The 24471-nt window shown below is 43.2% G+C and overlaps 1 protein-coding gene across 1 annotated transcript in view; it reads right to left on the bottom strand.

Annotated features, from left to right (window-relative positions):
- SLC25A26 (solute carrier family 25 member 26) overlaps nt 1-24471 on the bottom strand; it is an 81549-nt gene that overhangs the window by 6457 nt on the left and 50621 nt on the right. Inside the window, exons 6-8 of the mRNA XM_054280985.1 lie at nt 18681-18725; nt 7701-7770; nt 74-138 (exon numbers count right to left, since the gene is read on the bottom strand). Of these exons, the coding sequence (XP_054136960.1) occupies nt 74-138; nt 7701-7770; nt 18681-18725 (180 nt within the window). The remainder of the gene's footprint in view (nt 1-73; nt 139-7700; nt 7771-18680; nt 18726-24471) is intronic.

Below are 24471 nucleotides of genomic sequence, written 5' to 3' on the forward strand. Positions count from 1 at the left end.
CTGGAAAGCCCAGGCCATCCCCTGGCCTGTCTGGTGGCCTCCTTCTCTCCCTCCCTCCTTCCCTCCCTCTTACCTTTGCCAACATAATTCTTGTCTTTGCTACGTCGAGCGGGGTGGTGACTGCAGCTGCAAATCCACCTGAGAAAATTAAAACACCAGGCACAAGTGAGACATTGTTGTGTGAATGTGAATGCCACACTGCCTATAATTCCCAGGGCTGTGGTCAACACTGCTCTGCTATTAATGCCTACAGCATGTTCCCTCACGTCAGAGCCCAGGTACGTCTGCCCAAGGCCTGGACACACCTTTTGTTACTGATATTGACTCTAGAAAACAGCTCTCTGCTGCTTAACTGTAAATCCAAACATCCCCAGGGCCATTACTGCCTTTTTGTTCTGTACTCTGTGCATACATGAACATAGGAAGGTTTATAACAGATTCCACTTCCAACATCTACAGCAAGTATGGAAGGAAAAATCTGCTTACTCATTTGCAGAGATGGGAAAATAAACCAGCCACACTCTGTTCTGCCTGGAGAATTAAAGCCTGACCATTTAAACGCCGGAAAGACAGAATCATGCTCTGTATCTGAAACACATATGCTTGGGCTACTCACTAGATACACACAGAGTGGATCTGGGACTGCTCCAAGGAAAAAAGACAAGTCATTGTTTTGGATGGAGCTCATCTCCAGCAGATGAAATCAGCTCCACTTTGGATAACAACAACGTGAAGCTGCCCAAGGGTCTCAGGAAATTGTCAGAAGTCTGCTGTCACAAGTGCCATCTTACCCTCAGGGGCATTTTTATTCTCTACTCTCTCCAAACTTCACCCTTGGAGCTCATTACTGTCACTTGCCACAGCCAGCTCAGCTGTGGCTTTCCTCCTGACAGCCAGAAATCTTCAGCTTATCCATCTGCATGTCTGGCCCCAAACGTGTGTGTCTGGCTCTGTATTTTAACCCTGTTACCACAGCCTGGCCTCTTGTATTATCTAGGGACCAGCTCTGCTGCTTTTCCTCCCAGGATTTTATTCCTTTCCTTTATTTCCCCATCCTAAAATCAATTCTAATCTTTCCCTCGTCTGTTCAAAATATTTCAAGAGAGTAATTCATGCTGAGGAAGAGCCAAAGTGAAGGAAACTTGTAAAATGCAGGAGCAGCAGTAAGTGAAGAATTAAAGGGGAAGAAAGGGGGAGAAAAGAGAGCAAAAACTTGTTCTGAAATCTTTCTTCTTGCTCCTAATTTTTTCTTTTCTCTGGAGCTTGTATAAATCCTGTATCTGCTACAGCCAGGAACAAAGTGACTCCAAAGACTGAAGCCTACACAGTGCCCAGGGAATAAGCTAAAAATAATCTATTTTCTGTTCCAAGTTTTATGGAATGTAGAAAAATTGATCTCTCTTTTCTTGGGATGGGAGAAGAGGAAAAAAGCATTTCTTCTAAAATCCTTAAAGTAATGAAAAAAAAAAAAATCACCCTGCTGGCTTGTGTTTTTACCTGCATCTCTCTTTCTCAACCACCTTAACTTGAGCATATTAAACCCCTGTTTTATGACAGAGCAGGCTGGGCCAGCTGGCACCCTGCTTGACTTCTTACAGTTAATTAAGGCATGTCCCATGACAGTTCCTGAGATGCAGTGAGGCACATGTGCAGTGCCCTGGATCTCAAACAAGAATAGCAGGAAAGTGGAGTCAGTGAGCAGCCCCAAATGCCAGGTTTTGGGAGCAGCTCCACTCCCAGAGGGTTGGCCCACGTGGTTCACTCTGCCGGAAGCTTTCTAGCAGTGATACCTCACTAAAAAGCATAAAAATGGGCTGTGTATTCAACAAGTCAAAGCAGAAACTATGAGCAAGTTAAACCAAATTCCAGTCCATTCTTGGACCTTCTTTAAGGTCAGAAAATCTTTTTATTGTGAGCCAGTTTTTGCGTAAGTGACCGAAAGGCTTCGAGAATGGTCCGGATAGAAACTTTGGTACTCATGTCAGCAATGTATTTTTAGAATGGTAAAAATAATCTCCATGGAAAATAGTGGCTTTACTAGTCTGGATGAGAAGGCCTTCCTTTGCCCACAGACCAAGCTAAAATTAAACAGCGAACCACATGGCTGTCAGGCCTGTATCAAGCAAAAACATCTCAAAGCATCACCCAGCTCTGATGGCAACACTTTAGTCAGACTTACTTACATCTCTTATCAGATTCCTGTAACTTTTTAAATGCATTTACTCCTGAGAGTTTCTTATTGGCAGCAGCTTCAGTCTTGGCTGATGGAGGGGTTAGAACAAACACAATTTATCCTGACATGATGTTCCCAAATTCTTATCTGAAAAGTTTAATCAAGGCTGATTGGTTTTCATTTTTTCCCCAGCTGACATCTGGATCTTCCCTACTCTTTCGTTATTAACATTTCAATGTTTCTTTTTCCATCACTGGGAAGTATTTGGTACAGCTTTACCAATCAGTTCAGAATGGCAACAGCAACAATAAAAAGCTTCATAAGCACAACAAGCAGCAGGATAGCGGCTAAATTAAAAGCAAGTTTGTATATGCTTGACAAAAACATGAGATTAAAGCTAGCATTTGTTGGGGGCTGCTCTTTATTGAAGGCAGAGAGTCTGACAAAATGAATGTTCTCCAGCCTTAACTCTAAATGTCCAAGATAATTTTAGATTGACCTCTTAAACTAGATACACAGGTATCCAGGAAGAGAATAAAGGAACTTAAAACTTGACTGCTTCCAATCAGCAGATTGATACAACAGACACAAACTGTTAAAGCCAGTCTATTCATTGAAAATAGGAGAGCTGGGCACTGCACTAATCCACAATAGGGCCCAACAGATCTTTAAATCACTTAATTATTTAATAATCATTCAGTTCTTCCTGTCAGTGAACTCACCAAGAGCTGCCACACGAGGCTGGAGCCTGCTCCACTATTCAGCAACCAAGAAAAGCATCAGAGTTTCACATGGACAAGAAAGGCCCAGACACATGGAGCCTCCCAGTCCTAAATCATCCTGGGATGGGATTTCTCTGCAGAGCTGATGGTGATCAAGGCACCTTTGCAGGCAGTCGTGTCCAGGCTCACTCACCAACTCAAGGCTCCTCTCTCCCTTCCCTAGACAGAGCTGGGGATGACTTGGGCTCAGCAAGTAGGCTTAAAGATGGATTTTCACATGAGAGAAGGCTCTTGGCTCATTAATACTTCTAGCAGAGCAAGTTCCTCTATTGGGAAAATAAACCTTCATGCAGCAGTGGAAAATTCATCACCCATCTCCCAAGAAGTTACAATGGTCACTGTATATTCACACTTTACCAAGGCAGGGTGTTAAACAGAAAATCCCCCTGCTACTCACACCTTCTCAGTGACCAGCCCTTGATGGAGGTGCTGGTGACAGACATCTGCAGAGAATGATTTACCTTTATTTGGCAATAAGAATAAAAAGACTTGAAGACTTAAAATATTCCTCTAGGTTGCTGGTGGGCATTTTCTACCATTTTAGCTGTCATACACAAATAAAAGCATCAGAACTGAGGGAAATACTTCACCTGGGAACAATACATAACCCTAGGTTCTCACAGCCTGTAGAATTTGCTGCTACAGGGAAATGTTTCTCAGGTACTTAAGACACAATCCTCAAATAAAATCCTATGAAGGGAGAAAGACAAATTCTCCTTCAGTTTTGGCATCTTGCTTTTCTGTACTATTTTAACTTCTCCTCACCTTTTCTGCAGGGTTCAGGGAATCCTTCTGGCCATTACAGGGGTTCTCCCTGAGTCTGAGTTCCTGTCATATGGACAGACCTCTGCTCTCCCTTCTGCAATACCAGCCCTGATCTGTAGGTCAAGCTCATTTCAAGAGACAGGAATTTGTTCCTTCTTGGAATTAGCCCATCTTAGGAAAAGAAAAACTATTCAGGTCAAACTGTACTATTGGCTTTTTTCCTTATTATTTACTGTACTGACACCTGGAGGTTACCCACGACCTTGTTTTTTGTTAATAAACAGGGTTTTTCACTTTCACCCAGGTATTCATTTCTCTCATTGGCAAAAAGGGATTATTGGAGCCCTTCTCTTTAGAGGAAATGTTCATTCCAGGGCATTTTCTCCTGAAATTTGCCTCCAAACCAAGACATGGGTTAAAAAACTGAGCGGCTCAGGTCCAAATAAACCTCATAGCATTCTCTTACACTGACTGATCTCCAAGTTCACAAATGGCATTTTTCAGAACTCCTCAATCAATAAGTTCTTATTTTAACTTTTATTTTACTGGTATCATGTTAAATTTTTTTAAGAGGAAGTTTATTCTGGTCCTTTATCAGTGTGGGAACGACACCTGCCTATAGTAGAGCAAAGTGATCCAAGAACATCTTTGGATTTCAGCAGAAATACCAAGACAAAGCACTTCTCCCTCCAGAGATTTAACCAATTCAGGGCTAGGAGCATGTTCCAGGCAGACTCTGCAGGGAAATCTTGAGAACTACTCAAAAATTTATTCAGAGCTATAGAGTTAAAGAGGCTTTTAGACACAGTGTGTAATCTTGTCAGAGCCGATTAGATCAAAACAAAAGTGATGGGAAATCCTCCTTGTTCATGTGCAAAAAGCTCTCCTTAGTGCATTATGACTCACTGGACTTGCACCTCCATTCCTGGTGACTTTGTCACCACAGAGCATTAATTATTAATGTTAAGCCACACTTCTTCTTATGGCAGTGAGAAAGAAGGCAATTTGCAGTCACATTAAATGGATATTCAGGTTCTTTGACAAGCTGGGGATCACCTCGATACTCCAGGGCAGTGCTTTTCTCTTCCAACAGCTAATACCCAGTGGCAGGATCTCCTTGCCACCGTCCCTTGCACGGAGAACACAGGAAGCCCAGCAGCTCTCCTGGGACAGCCTGCCTTGGCACACTGCAGGGCTGGGGTGGTACAGAGGAAAGGTTTGGCTCAAACACAACCTCAGGCTTAAAATCTCATTTAGATCTACCCTTGGGTTCTTCTGCTCAGGTATCACCTTTTCCCACTCCCCAAATACTCCAAACATCTCTGTTAAGACACCAAAGATGATGATAAAGCTGGACAAGGCCTTGAGGGATTGAATTATTAACAGATGAGTCAGAGAGGATTCCAAATCTCTGATATTTATGTTCATGCCTATTACATTTCCATAAAAAGCCCATGGATCACATACATCCATTTTACACATGAGGGCTGAAACTGCTGCCATTTCACAGGCACTGGGGATGGAATTCAACAGATTGTTGTTCTTGGTTCTGTCTTCACCAAATAGTTATAACCAACTCACACAGACACACACACATGTGTGTGCCATAAAGGGAAGCTAAACAGGACTTTTCTTTTAGTTTCTTTCAGCTTATTACCCTGCCCCTCAGGACCTCTAACATATTTTTAGAAAGTATTGAATTCAAGCAAAGAACACAGGAGAAAAGCCTGTCTGTGTGATTTCACCATCCCACCACCACCATGGTGGCATTTGAGGGCATAACTGTGTGCAAAGGTTGTTTTTTGGACAACATTCTCCTTTTAAGGAGAAAACAATAATGATTTAAAATCACTTCTGTGCACACATACATCTTGTTTAATTTACAGGGTACTGGTGAAGTTTTTTTTTGTTTTAGGATGGAAAGAAAGGGATAAAGAGTTTGGTTGGCCTTTTCTTCCCTCATCTGAAGCTACATGTAGCTTCAGATAATAATTTTTAACTCTGGAATCCATTGTTCAGAATGCAGGAAATTATTTTTCCACTACCTCCCCTCAGCAAGAAGGATACATATTTTCAGTGAAACAGAATGGATGCAGTACCAGAATAGATCAATATCAGAGCCAGCTTGTTAACATATCTCAGAGGGAGGCAGAGGGGAAGGTTCCGATCCAAAAAGAGCTCAACCTCCTGAGCATTGAAGCAGCTCCTCAAAGGACACATGAGAAAGGAAGATTACAATGCTGCTGGTGAAAGGAAATAATAGGGAGACAAAGAGAAGGAGAAGCTAGCTGGAGGAAGGGTAACCCAGAGAATATTTATCCTCACCAATTACAACATGAGCTACAAAATCAGGCTCCTCTTATTTTGATTGGTCAGAATCAGGACATACAGAAAAGGAATTGGAGGCACTGGGCTAAATTCTCAACTGAGGCACCACATTTGACCTCAGGAAATTACTCTGCAAGGCTTTGGGTAAATCAGATAACCTTTCCAGTCTCTGAACATGCCTGAACACAGTTTTTGTATCAATCTAACTGTAAAGAAATCAGCAGTGTTAAATTAATGAGCCCCCTCACACCTGCATACATACAGATTGCATTTTAAAGCATTTTTAGTCTGTTAGTTTGATTTGTTTCAAAACTAAAATGAACGATCTGCTTCATTTGCTCTTACTTGGTTTGCACTGATTGATGAAGTCAGTGTAAAATCCAACAGCAGGATCTTAAGCAGAATAAAACTCCCTTCCCATCAGCATAAACAGAAAAAATACAGCTGGACAAGACTACAAGAGGTCACCTAAAGTATTCTCTCGGCCCCAGAATGGAATCAGTTCCACCTCAACCATTCCCTCACTGCTCACACACCCGATCTCTTAACCCTGTGCAGCCACAGCCACGCTGCCTCCCCTCAGCTGTGCAGCTTCAGTGCCCTCCAAAACAATCCTCAGTCTCTGCTGGAATTCTGCTGCTATTAATACTTCATTTCCTCTAACAGAACTTATTTAAAAAAAATTACATGCAATGTAATGGCTCCGAGTTTGTAAGTTATCAAAGAACAAGCTTTGCTTTTGATAATCTCCATTTCAAGAAATGCTATAATTTCTCTTTAAACAGGATTTATTTTTTCCACATATTCTGTTACTAGTTTGGAATCTCAAAATGTATTTTAGCTCCTTGGGGAAAAAGCTCTGGCTATCCATCCCTTTACTATTAATCTGTTTTTTCTATTAAGACAGTTGAATCTCTCCTCCCTCAAACTTGTCAGCTACACTGATGAGTCATTAATTGATTTTTCTTTTTCCTCTTTTTGTTTTTTTTGGAAGCAAGTACAGTAGGCTAAAACCAAGCAAGAAGCCTACTGAAGAATTCAATTAACTTCTGGCTTGTTTGGTAACAAATAGTGCAGCATTGTATTCTGCCACCCTTTATTCTTGTTGCAGTGTCTGGAGATTGCCCAGATGTTTTATCCTCTGGGGTTTTTTTGCTGCAGAAGGCTTTTGCCTCCAGGCTGAGCAGTGCTGGCCCTCTGCTCTCCTGCCTCCAGTTAATCTAGGTGGCTGTCAGAGCTGTCACAGGGATGGTGAATCACGGCCTCTGCAATCACTTCAGCCCCTGGGGAAGCGCTCGGAGCGAACAGCTGCACAAACCCCCACCCAAACCCAGTTTCTCCTGGATGAGGATTTTACAAATCAACTTTGAAATAATCACAAAGCCTGACTGACAGGCCCACAGTTTTTAAATAACAGAAATTTGTCAAAAACAAATTGGTTGTCTTTCAAACAGACACCCTGGTTGAGTCTTTTTTTTTTTCCTCCTTCTCTTTCCTTTGCTGACTTTCCCACTTCCAAACAACAACTGGATCCATTTTCTTCTAAACAAACTTGAATTACAAAGGAATGTTGTTCTGCTATACTTAATAGATTTGCACATTTTTCCCTTTCTTCTTTAGTCTTTCCCAGTATAACATATAATCCTTTGCACCTGCAAAAGCTCCACAGACTGCTGACTGCCAAGAATCCACCACGTGACCCTGCTTCCATGACCAGAGATCCTGTGTTTAAAGAGAAAGGAAAATAAAAAGTTATTAAATGTTTGAATCTATCTGATCCCCATGTGAGTTAACTCTGAGGATGGGAACTTAAGTGAAAAGCTATTTTTGTGGCATTTTTGAGTGATGTAATAAGTGATTTTTCCCAAGGAACTTGTGTACTTGAACAAGCAGATGGAGTGAGAAAGACGTCTGGAACTGAGGAGGGCTTGAAGCAAATTGCTTTCAGGGAATTCATATGTATGTATTTAAGCCTGTGGCCATGCAACTTTGCAAATATTTTGTGAATTTATTTTCTTTTTGGCAGATAAAACAGCACAAAGCAAAACACTGAGCGTGAGGGCGGCATGCAAGAACCAGTATCAGCTCAGCCCAGATGTACAAAAGGCTCCCATTTAAAATGAACAGCTTCCACGAGACACAAGTCCTGTTTGCTCCCCTACATTTCTTAAACCAACCCTTCCCCTCACACTCCCCAAAAAACCCCACCATTAAGAAATTACTCTTATCACTCCCATTATACCCCAAAGCAGGTGTGTCTCTGTTTTTCACTTGGCATCATTAGGGACCACACACCCTCCTCTCCACACACCCTGCTCCCATCCATTTCCTCACAGCAGCATTTAAAAATACACACTGAAAGCCCCAACAAGAACAGTGCATTCCCAAACCACCTCTCAAGTCACATCACACAATTTGATGAGCTCTGTCAGGATCAGCAGCCAAGATCAGTGTCTGCTGAGGGGGGTTTTCCCTGGCAGCTGCAGTCACTGTGCTCTCCCCTCCTGCACCCTGCTCCATCCTCTTCCTCATCTCCTGAACACACTGGAAGCTCTGGAGGAGAAGTTTCTGGTTTATGATGTGAGGATCAGCACCAAGCAAAAAGCGATGGGATCCACAGCCCTTCTGAGGCCCACCGCTGAGAAATCAGCAATTGTATTTTATAGCTGTGGCATTCTCCTTCTTTTTAAAGTCATATTACTTCTCTACTATAAAATTTTCTTAGAAGCAACTGGATAGCAGAGCTAGGCTGAGATTATTGCTCCTGGGCTCCTGGTCTGCAGTGCAGCCACTTCCCACTGGAGCAGGAGAGCTCTGCTCTTGTTTTCTCATTTGCTGACTCTTCATTTAACATGCTGTCCTCGTGACTTGCTCCTTCCAGCTTGGCTGGCGGTTATATTTCAGCTGAATGTTTTAAAAATCAAACTGTTCAAGCAACAATGGCCAGCCACAATGTTGTTTGGTACCCTGCCACAGCTAAATAGCTGCAGCTCTGCTGTACGAAAGCACTAGAGGGGTTCCAGCCTCTCTAATGCTAGCCATTCTTTTCCTGGTGTTTTTGGTATGGGCTGCTATTCTGCCATCACCCACAGCAGAAACTGATTTTCATTTCATAAATAAATAAATAGGGATTCATAATTCTTCAAAACCATAATATGCTTTTCTGGAATAACTTACAGTCTTTGGACATACAGTTCTCGTGCAACTCAGTCCTGATGGAAGAAGGACACACTCCCCTAGACAAACTACCTTGCAGAGCATCTGGATACTGTCAAAGCACAAATCCCACCTTCAGCACCCATCTACAAAACACTTCAGGTGCTTAAGAAACCTTGACTTGAAAGCCAGGGTTTAAAAACTGAGCTTCTAGAGCCACAGCTTTCTTTTGATAGAAACAGAATTATTGTATTTTTTTTTCTATATATTCTCCAAACATCTGTACATCTACAGCTGAGCCCAAGAACTCAGAACAGTTACTACTGCCATGTAAAAATGCACTGTGCAAGAGCTGCTGGAGGACTAAGAGGAAAACCAGCCCAGTAATACATTCATGGCTTTGCCAGAAGCCCAGCCTATTCTCAGTCATGATGGGGTTTTATGTTAATGTCATTGTCCAAAGAAGAAGAAGGAAAAGGTCGTTCTGATTTCTTGGCATGTAGCTCTGAAATCTAGTTTGTGATAAAGCCTGGCTGCCCAGGGCAGCTCTGCACAAAGAGCCTCTGCCAAGCAAGGCAAACAGTGATGAACTCCCATCCATTACGCCTGCAAATTGACAACAGGTATTTGCAACAGTCATGCAAGATGGAAAATGCTTTAAAAGGGTGGAGCCAGGAACAGTTCAATTAAATTAGGGAAAAGGAGAATTGAGGCTGGAGAACAGGAAGCAAATTCCCCAACAGTGAGGTCTACTGAACCACGGAGCCAGCCTCCCCAGGGAGGAGAGGAAAGCCCTCTCCTTTGAGTCATTTAAAAATAGACTGGAGAAGGCACTCAAGACTGAACTGTGGGGAATAATCCTGCACTGGCAAGGGCAGGATGAGATGACTTCATGTGTTTCTTTCCATCTCCAATTTCAGTGATTCACCCAGAGCTCCAAACCTGAACATGCAGAAGAGCAAGAGGGAAGCAGGGCACGAGGACGCGATCCTGGAGGAAGCCAAGAGGAACAAGTGTCACAGGGCCAAGAGGACCTGGGCAGGACTCCTGTCCAAATTCTTTCTAACCACAGGATGCTGTGGGCCAGGATGACGTGCTGGAGGTCACACATGTTTTCTCTCATAGCCCATGGGCCAACTGATTGACAGGGCTGGTAAGTCAGGCCTGTAAGTCCTTCAAAAACACTCGCCCTTTGAGCAGGTTGTAATACCATTAACACAGGGCAAAGCACAGAAGCTGTTAGGGGTTTGTAGATTACTATAAAACCAGGGCCCTCCTGGAAAGAAACAGAGGATCCATATCTGCCTAAAACACTGACTTTGAATAAAATTGCTGGTTATTGGAGTGGTACAGTGCTTAGGGCACACTCTGCCATTCTAGGGGCTGCAGAGAGGCAGAAAAGCCTTCAACTCAGGGGGATAATGGGGAGAGCTCAAGCAGAGCTCAGAGCCCAAGGGGCACAGCTCACAGGCTCCAAATCAGGGCACAAGTGCCCATGTAAAGCCTGCAGAAGCACCAAGGGTTCTGCTCTGTCTCCATGTGCTCCTGCAGGACGAAACAAGCTGGGAATTAAGAGCAACATGACTGCAGCAGCTGGCACAGCCTGGGTCCCCCACTGCCAGCACCAAAAAGGCTCCTACCTGCTCACACTGTGCTCCTGAGCAGAAGGCTGCAGGGGACAGCCTGGCTTTTCCAGGGCAGTCCCCATTCCCACTAGCACTCACGGCCCAGGGAAGCAGAATGACAGGGAGCACATTACATGAAAGGGCCGCCATGCCAAGCCTGTGTCATGTGTATTCTATTAAGCTGAAGGCTGAATAGAAGACTTTGTTTTCCACTTCAAAGGACCCCATCCCAATCTCTCTCTCTCTTCCCTTATGAATAACAAATTGGAAATAAATCTTCTGGCTGAAGTGCATGGAAACTCATACAGTTGGGGCCCTCTGCAGCTTCCCAGCTCAATCACATGGTAATTTTTTTTTTGTAAACACTTTTCTGTGATATATATGTAAATCTGGCTGTGCATTGCTGCACCGTGTAAAGCAATCCAGCGGGTGTGGCCTCAGGGGATGGCACACAGCAGGAAGCCTGACTGCGTATTTCCAATTATCCACAGGGATAATGTTCACAGAGAAGGGTCAAGTTTTATATGTGGGCAGAGCCCTACTTTTCTTCCTAGAGATCCCATTTCATCCTGCTCCATAGGCCAGTGTCCCCGAATTCTCAGCACAAATGTTACTTAGCTCTTTTGATACTGAGAAAACAAGGACGTCCCATTTTGATGGGGAGAGTGAGCATTGGAAAAGTCACTCTCAAGGTATACCAAAGGCCCCTCAATCTAAAAAAAATTTTAAAAATAAGGAAAATATTACCAAAATATTACCTCTGCTTTTAAATAGTGGGGGAAGTATTTGGTGCCCACAAATAGGGACTCCTCAGTGCTGAGGACACCTGGCCTCCAGATGGCCAATAACCTTTGACCAGTGCACACAACTCTTACCTGTGCATGCCTGTCACCTTTGCCAATCATTTATAGTAAAAGTTTGTGCAAAAAATCAGCTGTCAGCTTTGTGTTCCCAACACAGCCAGGTCATGGTCTATATTCAGGACATCTAAGCTTTGGTAACCCAGGAAAATGCAATACCCAAATACCCACACCTCTCAAAGCTGATGACCAGCCCAACACCACCAATGCTGCAGGAAGCATTGCACAGAATTAGACATCTCTGCCTTGGCCTTGCTATTCTTCAAGCAGAACTCATGGCATACACCACACTTGAGGCCTGCAGCTGAATAAATATTACAATTCATTCCAATGATAAGTATCTATGGTATCTCTGTGTGCCCCTCTGTTCACAACAGTGTTCAACTTCATGGTAACAGGGGAGAAAAAAAAATCAGTACAAATGAATCACGTGGATCTGTGTGCATGTGAGGTCCTGCAGACTGAGGAAAGAAAAGCAATTTTCATGTTTGCCTTTCCTGCTAGGGATTTTGCTCACAACGTGGCATTCTGCATGGCTGACCCTTACAGATGCATGGCACATTAGCTACAGGAGAAGCAAAAACTTCACAAGTTGATTGCTGTTTCTGTACAGAAAGTCAACATGGAGCAAAGAGCCAAATGTCCTCCTCAGTGGATTTTTTATGTGCATATGTGCAGCATATGGGCAAGTACATGTGTATATTATCTTGCAGGAAACATGCAAGCCCAAACATGGGAAAAATTCAATGATCTAAGTTCACTGTTGACATTAATGCTGAAACTCCATTTGCACTAATGGAGTGGTGCTCACTTATGCCAGTGCTGAATTCAGTCCTAGAATTAAACCCACCCAAATCCTAGATAAATTGAAAGAGAACAAAAGTTGGCCTATATGCAAGAGCATATTTTTCATGTTAAAAGCATTTAATTCCCTTTTTCTGCCCATATAATACTGCATTGATGTCTGTGACCCATTTGGATGTAAATCAAAATGGATGTGCTAAAAGCCTGGTTAAATGAAATGTTCTTCGAAGCTGTGTTCCCATGGCAAGGCAGAACAGCCACACTCAGTTTCCATGGCACAAAGGGACATATGGGGAGGGAAAATGCACTTCTGAAAAATCACTTTAGAGCCAGCAGGGTTTTTCTTGAGCACCTGCACTGCTCTTACCTAATAGATCTGTGCTTCGTAGGTGTGTGTGAATAAATTACATGGAAGAATTACATAAATCTGCTAAGATTCTTCAGCAAATAACCAGTGTCCAAATCAAGCCTTCAATATTCAGACATCCCCAGATGTCACTGGCAAGCTTAGCAACTTCTAGAGAACCTCTTGTGGCCTGGGCATGCCCAAGAGGGCATCACAATCTGGCCCTGTATCTGCAGACTGTGTGAGCCTGTTTTCCTCTGCTCTGTTGAAATGCTGTATTGATGATCCAAGGCCATCTGACTTTTCCCAAACGTGCCTGCAGTGCTGTGAGCAAGGCCTGCATTTGTTTCTCTGCCTTTGGTGCAGATGGTGAGCAGCATTCCTCGGGCTGTGCCCCAGGATGGTGTGAATGACACTTATTGTGGCAGCAATAAAGCCAGGGCTGTTTGCTCAACAGCTGTTGGGTGCATTGTTCCTTTGTGAGAAAAATGCAGCAGCTCTGCTCATGGCATGGGCATGTTACATCCCACCCCCAGCACCCCTGTTCTCCTGATTCAGCACCTCAGCAAATGGCACTCAGTGCTATTTAACCACGAGGATTTAATCCCAAAATCAGCCCAACTGTTAGTCCAAGAGGGAGCAAGGCATGGTAGAACACTTACTGCACTGCCTGGGAGGAAATGGCTTTAAAGCTGGGCCTGGCTTTCATTTGCTCTTGACTTACATGCAGCTGAGCACAGAGGAAAGAAATACTAGACTGCTTCTCTAGGAAAAAGGGAAAATGGTCACCTACCTGTAGGGCAGGGAAAGAGCCATTTAGGGCCCAGTTTGGCTACACGCCTCTATTTTCTACTTGCCCTGTTAAGCAGCAACAGATCTGACTGTAAATTTTAGGAGGGAAATAGCATGTGGTTTATGGATTCAATGGTGGAGTTATAAACACATTACTGCTGAGAACCCCAGCTGCCTGGGCAGAAGTATTCTGTAAACCTTTCATTCTTATTAACTTTAAAAATCAGGTGCCATGAGTTTCAACCAAGGTTAGAGTGTTCACTCTTCACAGAAAGCCACCAAGCAGTCTTTGCACAGCAAGCTTCAAGATGTGTCTCAAAATCCATCTACACTGACGACCAAGAGCAAGGCTGAGCTAAATCACCTGAATCAGCTAAAGCTGACCCTAAAATCAGTTCACACCCTCTGCTGCCCACCCCAGCCCCCAGCAGCTGACCTCTCTGGAGAGGGAACCAAGAGAACCAAGCAAATGAGCCCATGTGCATTTCCCCTCTATATCCATGGTTCAGTTCACCAGCACATTCCCCTCCACACAAATGCCTTGTGCCTACAGTCACAGCTGCACTGAACAGAAAACAAAGGGCCTGATCCCAAACTTGCTCTCCATTGTGTGGTCAGAAACCAGCTCAGAACAAACCCATGGAACTCCTGTTCTGACCCAACCCACTTTCTGATCCTGCTCAGCCTCACAGGGGAATGGCTGGACTCTCCCCATTCTCTTTTTGTGCAACACCTTTTAATTTGTGAGACCTACAGATATGAGAAAATTATTTTATTGCTAAAACCAGTGACAAAAAAAACCAACTTGTGGGCTCACTAGAAGTGCAGAAAGTCTGAGAGCTCTAAATTTTGCTCAGCACTCAGAGAGGGAAATCCTGGCCTTGTTGAGTGCCAGAAGAGTCAGACATCACCTCGAGCATGGTCAGTCGAAGATTTTTATCTTTCTCTGAAGCTCCTGGGCCAGCAGAGCAGCACAGTGTGTGCCTGCCCTCCCAGAGAGGTTGGGTTTGTCGGGACAGAACTGGCTGGCCCTGATGTTCCACAATTTTAGCAATGTCCAAGTGTCTCATCTTAAGAGTCAGACCTGTCTAATGACAAAGACAAAAGGTTCCCAGGATAGCAGGTTTGTTTTCCTTTAAAAAACCCACCAACTAAACAAACAAAAACCCCCTTGTTTTTCAAGTCAACTCATTTGAGACCTGTGTCCTCCTGTCCTGCCTGCTCCTTCCCTCCTCCCTGGCTACCAAAGCCTTTTCTGCAGACACACAATACACTTGCTCTATAAAGAGACCATTCTCCCTGTGCAGCTGCATTTGAGTAACTCTCAGAGGCTCTGAAGCACAGCCAACATGCAGAAATATAAAACCCAAGAGGACTGAGTCTTGTTTCACCTGGGAAGGGTTTATCTTACAGCGCTGTTCTCTGAGGGATCTGACCATTGCCACTGAGCCTTAAGTAACAGGCATTTTTGACAAGATGTTTCTGGACTCAAATGTTTCTGCAGGGTTTAAAAATGCTATTTTATTGAAAAAAACCCCAAAACACCTGATGCCATGCATGTCTGTAATAGCCCCCCAGCAGAACTGAAAGTTGTCTTTTTTTCTCAGTTAGTTCTAAACTAGAAGGATTAAAACATGAAACAAATGATAAATCACTACTGCAGCTAGTAGGAACTTGGATATGATGATTATAAGCACTGAATAAAATGTCTGAACAGAAGAGAATAAAAGATAAGACAGAAGGGATGGGCTCCACAGGGCCAGAGCCATCTGAGCAGAGACTGCACAGCCCTGGCATCAGGGTGAGCACAGGAGCTGCACCAGGCTCCTGTCACCCACAACAATTTCATGCCAAACACAGAGCCCACAGTGTGAAATTCCCACAGTAAGGAACGCACATATGGTATTTCCAAAGCAACTCACTGAGGCACTCTGGAAATTCCAGGGCAGGAAACAAGGGGACTGTATCTTACAACATTCATTCCAAAACCTGAACTAATATGGAAGGCTCTGTGCTTGGCTGGTGTTGGGGAAGCACACTACATCTATGCTCTGTTGCCTCTCTTCAGGGCCACCTGGCTTTGAGATGGGATCAGAAGCATTAACCCCACATAAAAGAACCTAAACCTGACCAAACTGTCACAGTAATATTCAGCCATGGTGCCCTTCTGAGGATTGGTGTAGCAGCAAGTGAATAAAATTTGTAACATCCTTTCTTCCCCTGAACTCTGAGAAGAATTCAAGACTCTTTTACCTGTAAGGCTTGGACTAAAGAGACAGAAAAGAGCTACACTAACTCATCCTAGCTGGCGAGGGTCCTGAAATCTGATACACCATAGCAGTTTCCTTCTCTCCTTTGGTTGATAGCAATCATCTGTGCCTCAAACAAAATATGGGAAAATGGAGAATTGGGAAGAGAAAGGACATAAAGCACAGTGGATGCTACCTAAATAAAAATATTTTTAATAAAAGAAAAAAGAAACTTTTTAAAATTGAAAGCACCATAATTTCTTCACCGTTGTTTCTTGAGTCATTGTGAACTAAGGAAGGAGTCTATTGCCTGATCCTAACTTGTGCATTCACCTGAGTCACTATCAGTAATGCCAGTATTTGAAGCAGTTTCTGTTTCTTGCTAATTACTGCAATCCTCCCTTTGCCAGTGCCCACAGCCAAGGTAACTTTATAGTTCAGTAATTATACAATGTTCTCTCTTCTTTTAACATAGCCCAGTGCCTGGCATGCAGCTCTCACAGGGGACAGCTGGTGCACATTCACAGACAGGAGAAAACTGTGCATGTAAATTCTGTGACTAAAGCATAAGGAATAACCAGAGCAGCTTGGAGTAAAGCAGATAGAGAAAATGGGGTATAGAAATACACCATTTGCTACCTATGACAAGCCTTTATTAGGCTTCTTTAAGCTTAACACCCTGCTGCTGGCTGCAGTCAGCACACATCCGAAGGAAAAGGAACCTCTCTTCTTCTTCCACGTGCCTCTCTAACTGTCCTTTCACAGTGGAATGATTTCCCTTATTTTATCGTGATTACCTTGTTCAGGGAATCAGGACTGAGTCTCTTCCATCAGCTTCTGTCACTTCACAGTAATAGTTTTAAATATGACACAGCCACAGGTCTTGTTCTACTCTCCTCAGCAAGATGGCCCACACACATCATACACAACTGCTCCCACAGTTACTTTCTCAAGTAATCCTATTAATCCAGTGCAGAGCAGTCCCTCAGGCATCATCTCAATAACTCTTTTCTGTTCAGGCTTTGTGCCATCTTTCTCTTGTCCTTTGCATTTCCATTTCTTTGCAATTACTGTCTGTTCACGCTCCCTTTGTGCATCCATGAGAAGGTGAAGAGCCCAACATCCTCAGCCACACTCCAGTGATGTTACTGGCCACATCCATCCTCTTGATGGGACCATAATGATTTTTGTCCTTTGTTATACTGTCAGGACAATTTTTAAGAGCTTCCCTCAGATAAACACAATGTATTCTGCTTTCACTGCCTGGCTTTGATATGACAGACCCTGAGCTCTTTCCCTATGCTGAGCCAAAGTGACTGAGTGTGCCAGACTAATTTGTGCAGTTTTCTACTCCTGACTTCACATCAGAAGAATATAATGCAACAGGTTTGTGGAACAAACTGACACAAGTTTTGTTTCTCTTCAGATCTGCACTGACCTCCTGAGATTAAACATGATGCCTCATCCTGAGTGACTCACTCCTGCAGTTAGCTAAATTCAAACTGTCTTCTTTAAAGCCAGTAATGTAAACAGTACATTTTACTGTCACAGCTAGGTGGACATTAGTTAAAACAACTTTACATTCTGCAAACAGCTCCATGATGGTGCTGGTTTATGTGGTTTTGGCATGGACACCACACTTTTAAAGCACTGCCACCTCTTGCTCCCACACATGCCTGCTGCACTAACCACCAGCAGGCTGGGCCAGCACCACTGAGGAGTTTACAAAAACCATTCCTGGACACTGCCAGGGAAGCAGATTCCTAAAAAGGCAGCCCCAGCTCCCCCGAGCAGTGGGATGAGACCCAGACCCCACAGCAGGCTGAGCTCATGGAGTACCCACAGAGTACAGCCAAAGCTCTTGATGGTTTTCATGCTCCTCCTGCCTGTGGATTCACCTTTAAACTGAACTCCCTGCAGCCTCTACATGCAAATACTCACTCTGTGGGCTTGTCCTCCCCAAACAGCCCCAGCTACAGACACACAGCAAGAGGACAAACTGCTGTCCCAGTCCAGCACACGAGGTCCCACTCTGGGTCTCTGCTGAGCTTGCTCAGGAGTCCAGCACTCCTACCAAGAAGAAAGTTTCTCTCTCCAGCTCTTCTTTTATTAATACATTTTACTACAATGTTTTTAATGATCTGCAATAATTCTCTGTGCTTCCACCCCATGACCTCCAAGTACTCGAAAAACCCTTCCTTGCACTTTTTGCAGTGAGTTCAAGGAAATACAGAGGGATGGAGAAATTACATCTTCAAATCCAACCCTCCACTCAAAAATCTAGATCCTGTCTCTGACCATGGTAACAACTGCACTGTTAAAATATCATCATTGACACTTTCTTTAAATGACCTTAAAATAAAGTACATGCAGCCAATCAAAATATCTTTGCAGTGATGTTTACAAAACCCAGACTGAAACAGTTTTCTCATTTGCAATTTCCTTTTACCATGAAGACCAAATACACAAAAAAAATTAAAATAAATTAAAAAAAAAAAAGAAGCCACATAACACAAGATGGTTCCCACCCTTTTTAAACATTTAAAATGTTAGAGCTGAAGATAAAATTTCTGGCATGCTGGGAGTAAGATCTAGCCTGCATGCCATAGATCAGTGGTTAGATATTCTCTGTTATTTTTCAGATATTCAGGCATATGATCTTCTCATGCACAGGTAAGTTGGCACATAATTACTGATTCTTGAACATACCCAAAATCACAATAATGGAGTTAGATAAGTTACCATGGAAAACCTTTGCAAAATGTGCAACTTATATTTCCATCACTAAAAGAGAACTTACCTTTAAGGACTCCCAGAGGGGAAACTGTACCAGAGAGAAAGGAATCTGGAGAGGTGGGAAAAGAAAAAAAAAAAGAACGACAACATAATGTTACCAAAGTAAATTGGGTTAGCATGTTCCTCAACTGGCTAAATTAGGAACAGTTATTGTTCTGCCAGTGAACTGCAGCTTATTACACTTACAAATCTTTACGGACACTTTATGTACGCTGCCATTAAATGACTGGTTTCACTAAAGCAGTTTTGCTTTGTTTATCACATTCCCTGCTGAGAGGTTAATGTATTGTTACCAGGGTGGCCTAGAAGTGCAATAAGCAGTGTGATCTAGTGCAGGGACATTCTGGGTTTGTCAGCCAGCCAAGAAAGCCATAAGGATGGTTCAAGAAACATGTTCCCAAGGCCAGGAGCACAGCTTGGCAGAAAACATCCTCAGCAGTGCAGACTCTCACAGATACTGAGCTTTTGTGCTGCAACCAGGGCTGTGCCCTTGGGCATCAGCTGCAGAAACCTTCCTGAACATGTCCCATGATCTCCCATGAACCAGAACTAAAGGCAGGTTATGGGGAGCTAGCACAGCCCAGCTAAAAGGGGGAAGCTTGGTGGTTCTCTGCCTGTGACACAGGTTCTCCTGTCCAGCAGCATCTCTGCATCGCTGCCTAGGCTCATTCCTGCTGCCTCCTGTCCCTGGAGTGCACAGGCATTTCCACGTCCTTCACAGATCCTGCCCTGATAAAAACCTCAGCTCATCACTCAGTTTGCATTGTGAACACACTGAAGCACTGTGCAACAAGAGACATCACTTTCCAAGGTTATGCCTTCGATTGTATTTCCTCCTTTGCAAAGCCCTCCACGAAATTCATCCTTGTCCTTCAGCACTCAGAGAAGTCCTGTCTAACACCCACCTCTGGTATCAACTCTGCCTTTGCTATCTCCAAGCCGAATATCAGGATATTTCAGAGGAAAGGGTCTCCAGGAAAGCACTGGCCTGGCCGAGGATCACCCTACAGCTGTATCTGCACATCTGCTTTGCCCCTTCCTAAAGCTGCATTATCTCTGCTTTGTTAGCCAGTCAACCCCAGGCTCCAATCTTCCTCCAACTACCTGCTTTCTTCTACTTTTATCTTTCTTAATTTCTCCCCTTGTTTAGGTTGATTTGGCAGTTCATATATCAAATTATTTAGTCTCAGAAAGCACTTACACATCTTTCACCATGAAAAGGAGTAGATACACAAAATGGATCATGCTTATTTAATGCAGATATCTTTGCTCTGAGTGATGTCAGGTTAAAAACGCTCACTAGAGATATGAATGGCTTATTAAACCCAAATTGAGGCTACACAAAGGAATCTGAAATGGAACAGCCATTCAACATCACAGGAGCCAAAGAGTATTGTCTGCTTCTCTGTGCTGCAAGTAATGATTAATAAATGAGTCTATTAAGTTAATCTGCCAGGCAAAACTAAACTTGACAGACACCTGCCACAGAAAATTTGTTATCTATTCAGGCAGGAAATGGCAGTGAGAAGAAATCAATGTCACTGCTGTACATTGAGCTGACAAACTGAAATCTCAGAGGAAGTTTGTCATCTTGGACAACGAGCAATATCCCTGGTGGCATCTCAGAGCCCCAAATAAAGGTCAGACATGGCTCTTATTTATCAGGGTCCTGAAACTCTAGTGTAGCAATTAAATTTCACTTTTAATACTGGGTGAAAAAGCCCAGCTCTTTGACAGTAATGTGTGGTAATATATTTATGAGAAGATATATACACACCCACATGCTACTGCAGCATTGTTGAACTGAAATTATATGGAATGATTTCTTCGCAATGTAAAATGAAAAGCAACATAATCTTGTATGATCTCAACCAAAAAACCAGGGAAAAATAAGTAACAATAACCAATACATTTGCTTCAAATTTATTAAAAAAGAGAAAAGGAAACGCTCTGTATCCAGCTGTACACCAAACAAAACAAGCTTTCAAACACAGCCTCCAAGTTTTACTTTTTTTATGCTTGTGAATGAGTGGTAAAATTAAGCAGCTGTTAATAAGACAACAAGGGAAGCTTGTGACATAATCCCCTTTATATCTACTTAGCTAGAAGCATTTCAATCAAAGGGGAAACTTGTTCACAAGTGCTGTTTGATTTTCAGTGTTGGTGGTGTTTGCTTTCTGTGTCCTGCTCGGGGCTGGATGGGGATTATGGGTTTCCCTTTTCCCCAGGTGCCCCATGGGATGCAGGTTTCAGATGGGTGCCAGGGTGACCTGCACAGCCACTGGGCTCCCTCCTCTCTAGCAGGGCTGCAGGATAAGGCTCTAAACATTCAAACATTCATAAGTCATGCTTTTACTGCAGTTTAAAGACTTGCAAAACACAAACAAAATAGGAAGCACCACCACCACCAAGCAGAGCAGCAGCATCTTTGCTGCACTAAGAAGGTCCTAAGGAGATCTCCTATATTTACTGCAGTCACCCATTGGATCCTGTCTGACATCCTGACTAAAAAACAAAACCCACACAAGCAATTTCATGGGTATTGCAATGAAAGGGACTCTGTCTTCCTGTGGATTTGGGTTTTGTCATCAGATTCTCTGAAGCCAAACCATTCCCAAGCCGCCTTCGGCAATCTTCCCATGACAGGGACCTCCATCACATTTCTTCTCCAGATCTATTCCACAGCCCTTGCTGAAAGCTCAGCTCCTATTGAAAACCTTCCCTCAAACCCTTTAATCACCTTTATTTTCCCCTCAAGACAGTTATCAGAACTGTGTTTATCCTCACAGCCTCTGCCCTCGCGCCACATTTCCATGGCCAAGCTGTGGAAGGGCTGTGCAGGCTGCTGTGTGTCCATGTGTGCAAACACCCTGCTTGCATAAGCCTCATCTCCCTAAGAGACCAGACTAAACAGCCCACACCCAAAAGTAGCATTAATATATGCAAAAAGAAATAGCTCTGTGAGGGTAGCTCATGAAAAGCCTTCAGATGGCTTCTTGCCCTTTATTCTTCCTTCACGGCAGACATGACAAAGTCCTGCAGTCTGGGGACACTTCTGAATTTGAACACTTACGGCATTTCATTCCTTTTTGTATTTTGCTTCTTCTTAAAAGAAAAGCTCTTCAGCAATGAACAGAATCACACCCTGTTAGGCAGAGATATTTCTGCCTGAAATAGGCTAAGGCAACAATGAAAATGTGGTCCACACATGTGGGTAACTTGCTGCCAGCAAATATGAAACCCTGGCAAGTTCCAGCAACCTCTCATTTGACATTAATATAAAATAGACAGAGAGTACCAGTTCTCATGTCTGGCCTAATGTTATATAACTATGCTGTTTGTTCATCAGAGTCAACCCTTAAACACACACAAAAGGCAAATTTAAAGCCCCCAGACAGCTGCAAATAATTATTCTAAAATGTTTTATAGGTTAGTGAAATTATCCTTTACTCTGGTCCCTGTAGTCCTTAGCACCTGATGCCTAAGTGAAGGTAATGAACTTTGCAGATGCTTATTTCTACATATCTACTTAATTCCCCTGACACAAAGAATTTTAAATGATTATGTTTAACAAGTTACTTTTAGAAATAGCTGCACTTCCCCACCAGAGCAGCAGACACATCTCGCTTCCAAAGAAAAATACCAACCTGTAAGTACTGAAGATTGATGACAGAGCAAAAGTCCTCCCACCAAATACTGTTTAATTAAATAAAAGAAATTTAAGGAGGAACTTAATAATGCTCTCTGTAGCTACAACAGAACACTTTAAAGTACTGTGTATATATAACACTGAAAATTCATCCAGTTGATATCTGATGGTAAATTGCAAGCTGACTTTGTCCCGAGGAAAACAGCAGCCAGAGCAAGGGCAGCAAGCTGAAGGAGTGGCAAAGAATGGGGGAAAGAACCAAAAGAAAAAAAAAATCAAAACCTCATCAGCCCCTTCAGAATTGGGATTCCCTTCCAAATATGAGAATTCTTTCACACAAAGAGGAAACAGATGTCCATGGCTGGAATTTGCATGTGGCTTTATTCTCTTCTAGGATACAATAAAACTACTCTTCTTCTTATCCTCCGAGCTAGAAATTAAACAGTGGCATGTCATGCAGAGTCCAGCTGTGCTTCCTACCTCCAACCTTTATTAGCAATATATTTAAAAAGAAGAAGAAAAGACAGAGACAGAAAGAAAGGGAGAAACTAGAAAAGCATAAGAATTGAAAAACTGTGGTATGCGTTCTCAAAACAATATAAAACCTACAGATGTTCTTACTAATCTGTGGCACATGTTTGTTTATTCAGGTTTTCCCTGTCCCCAGTTCAGCAGGCTTTGCTCTCCAGAAGACTTTATCTATTTTTATAAACCTTAGAGTAAATACTGGAGGAGAGGTTGGCATAAACAGCCAGAGGAGGAACAGGCTCACCTTGTAGGAGCTTTCTCAGTGTTCCTGAAAATGCACCTCCATCCCAGGAACTGCTCTCACCCACACCCCACTGTTCCCTACATTAACAGCAATGGGAGGAAAGCAAACACTTCTGAAGGGGATTTTTAGAGTGTGAATGTCACAAAGGCCAGCAGCAAGAACATCTGCTCATTCAGGGAGAACCCATTTCATCATGGAGGGGCAGCTCTCAAACTTGCACCCAACCTGTCACCTGCACTCACCAGGACAGGGACAGAGGGGCCATCACTGTCCAATCTGTATTTATGAAGAGTACTGAGCTGCTGTGCCAAACTGTGCCTTCTCTGCTGTAATTGCAAAGAAAAGTCTGTCTAATAACCCACTTCTGTATAGCAAAAATATACTGTTTTCTAAGGATACATACACAGCAAATTTCAGAAAAATCTCCCCTTTACCCAAATCCCTTTTACAATCCCTTTCTTTTCTAGCTTCTTTATAAAGGATAGAAGGGTTTTTTAATATGTTCAAGCTAAAGCAGAATAAAACCATCCTGTCAGCCCACTGGAGTTAAAGATCTCTGTTAATGATCCCAGCAAATTTGGTTCAGTGTCTCGCCCTCATAAAATTCATCACACACTTACCCAATACATCTGGATGAGGATAAACTGATGTTCCAGCTATAAATATACTTTCCCCAGGATGGGTTTTGAAAAGACAGCATGAAATGAGGCAAGGCTGGCCCCTGGTCACATCAGAGGTCATAGCAATAGCCACCACCAAGAAGATTTGGAGGTTTCACAGCTTTTCTGCTGACTGAAGGTGAAGGTGTCTAGGACCCATCATCAATAGGATACCCCAGAGCTGACAAAGTGGACTTTTCTTGCAAAGCTTCAATTAAAATTGTCCCCCAGGCCCTCCTTGAAAAACTGCAGACTCCACAAGGAACTGAATTATAAAAAGGCAATTTGTAACCTGAACATGAATGAAAGACTGTCAAAGCCATCAGCTGTGCTCCTGCAGCTCTGTGAGATGGAAGGTTGGGAGCGTGGTGAAAGAATGGACAAGTTTATATGTTAAACAAATGATGGAGGGCTTTGTTAATAAACACTGATGCAAAAACAAACAAAGCTTTTCAGGCAGGTTTAACAACTTTGGCACAGCAATGACCAGGGAAGAGGTTTTGGCTCCACTCCTTAAGGAAAACAGTGAAGGACCAAGTTCACACACAGCACCACCAAGCCAGAGAGGTGGAGGAGCCCCACGGGAAGCTCAGCCATCACAGGGAAAACGATCAAGTTGTATTTGCAACAAACAACTTTTCACAGCCCTTCCTTCAGTGCTGAACACCAGCTCTGCAGCACTGCCAGAGGCAAAGGAATGGTGCTTAGGGTGGTA

The sequence above is a fragment of the Melozone crissalis genome, unplaced genomic scaffold (genome assembly GCF_028551555.1).
Source record: "Melozone crissalis strain CALT ecotype California unplaced genomic scaffold, PUWL_Pcris_2 ptg000029l_1, whole genome shotgun sequence".
In the NCBI taxonomy this organism is placed as follows: Eukaryota; Metazoa; Chordata; class Aves; order Passeriformes; family Passerellidae; genus Melozone; species Melozone crissalis.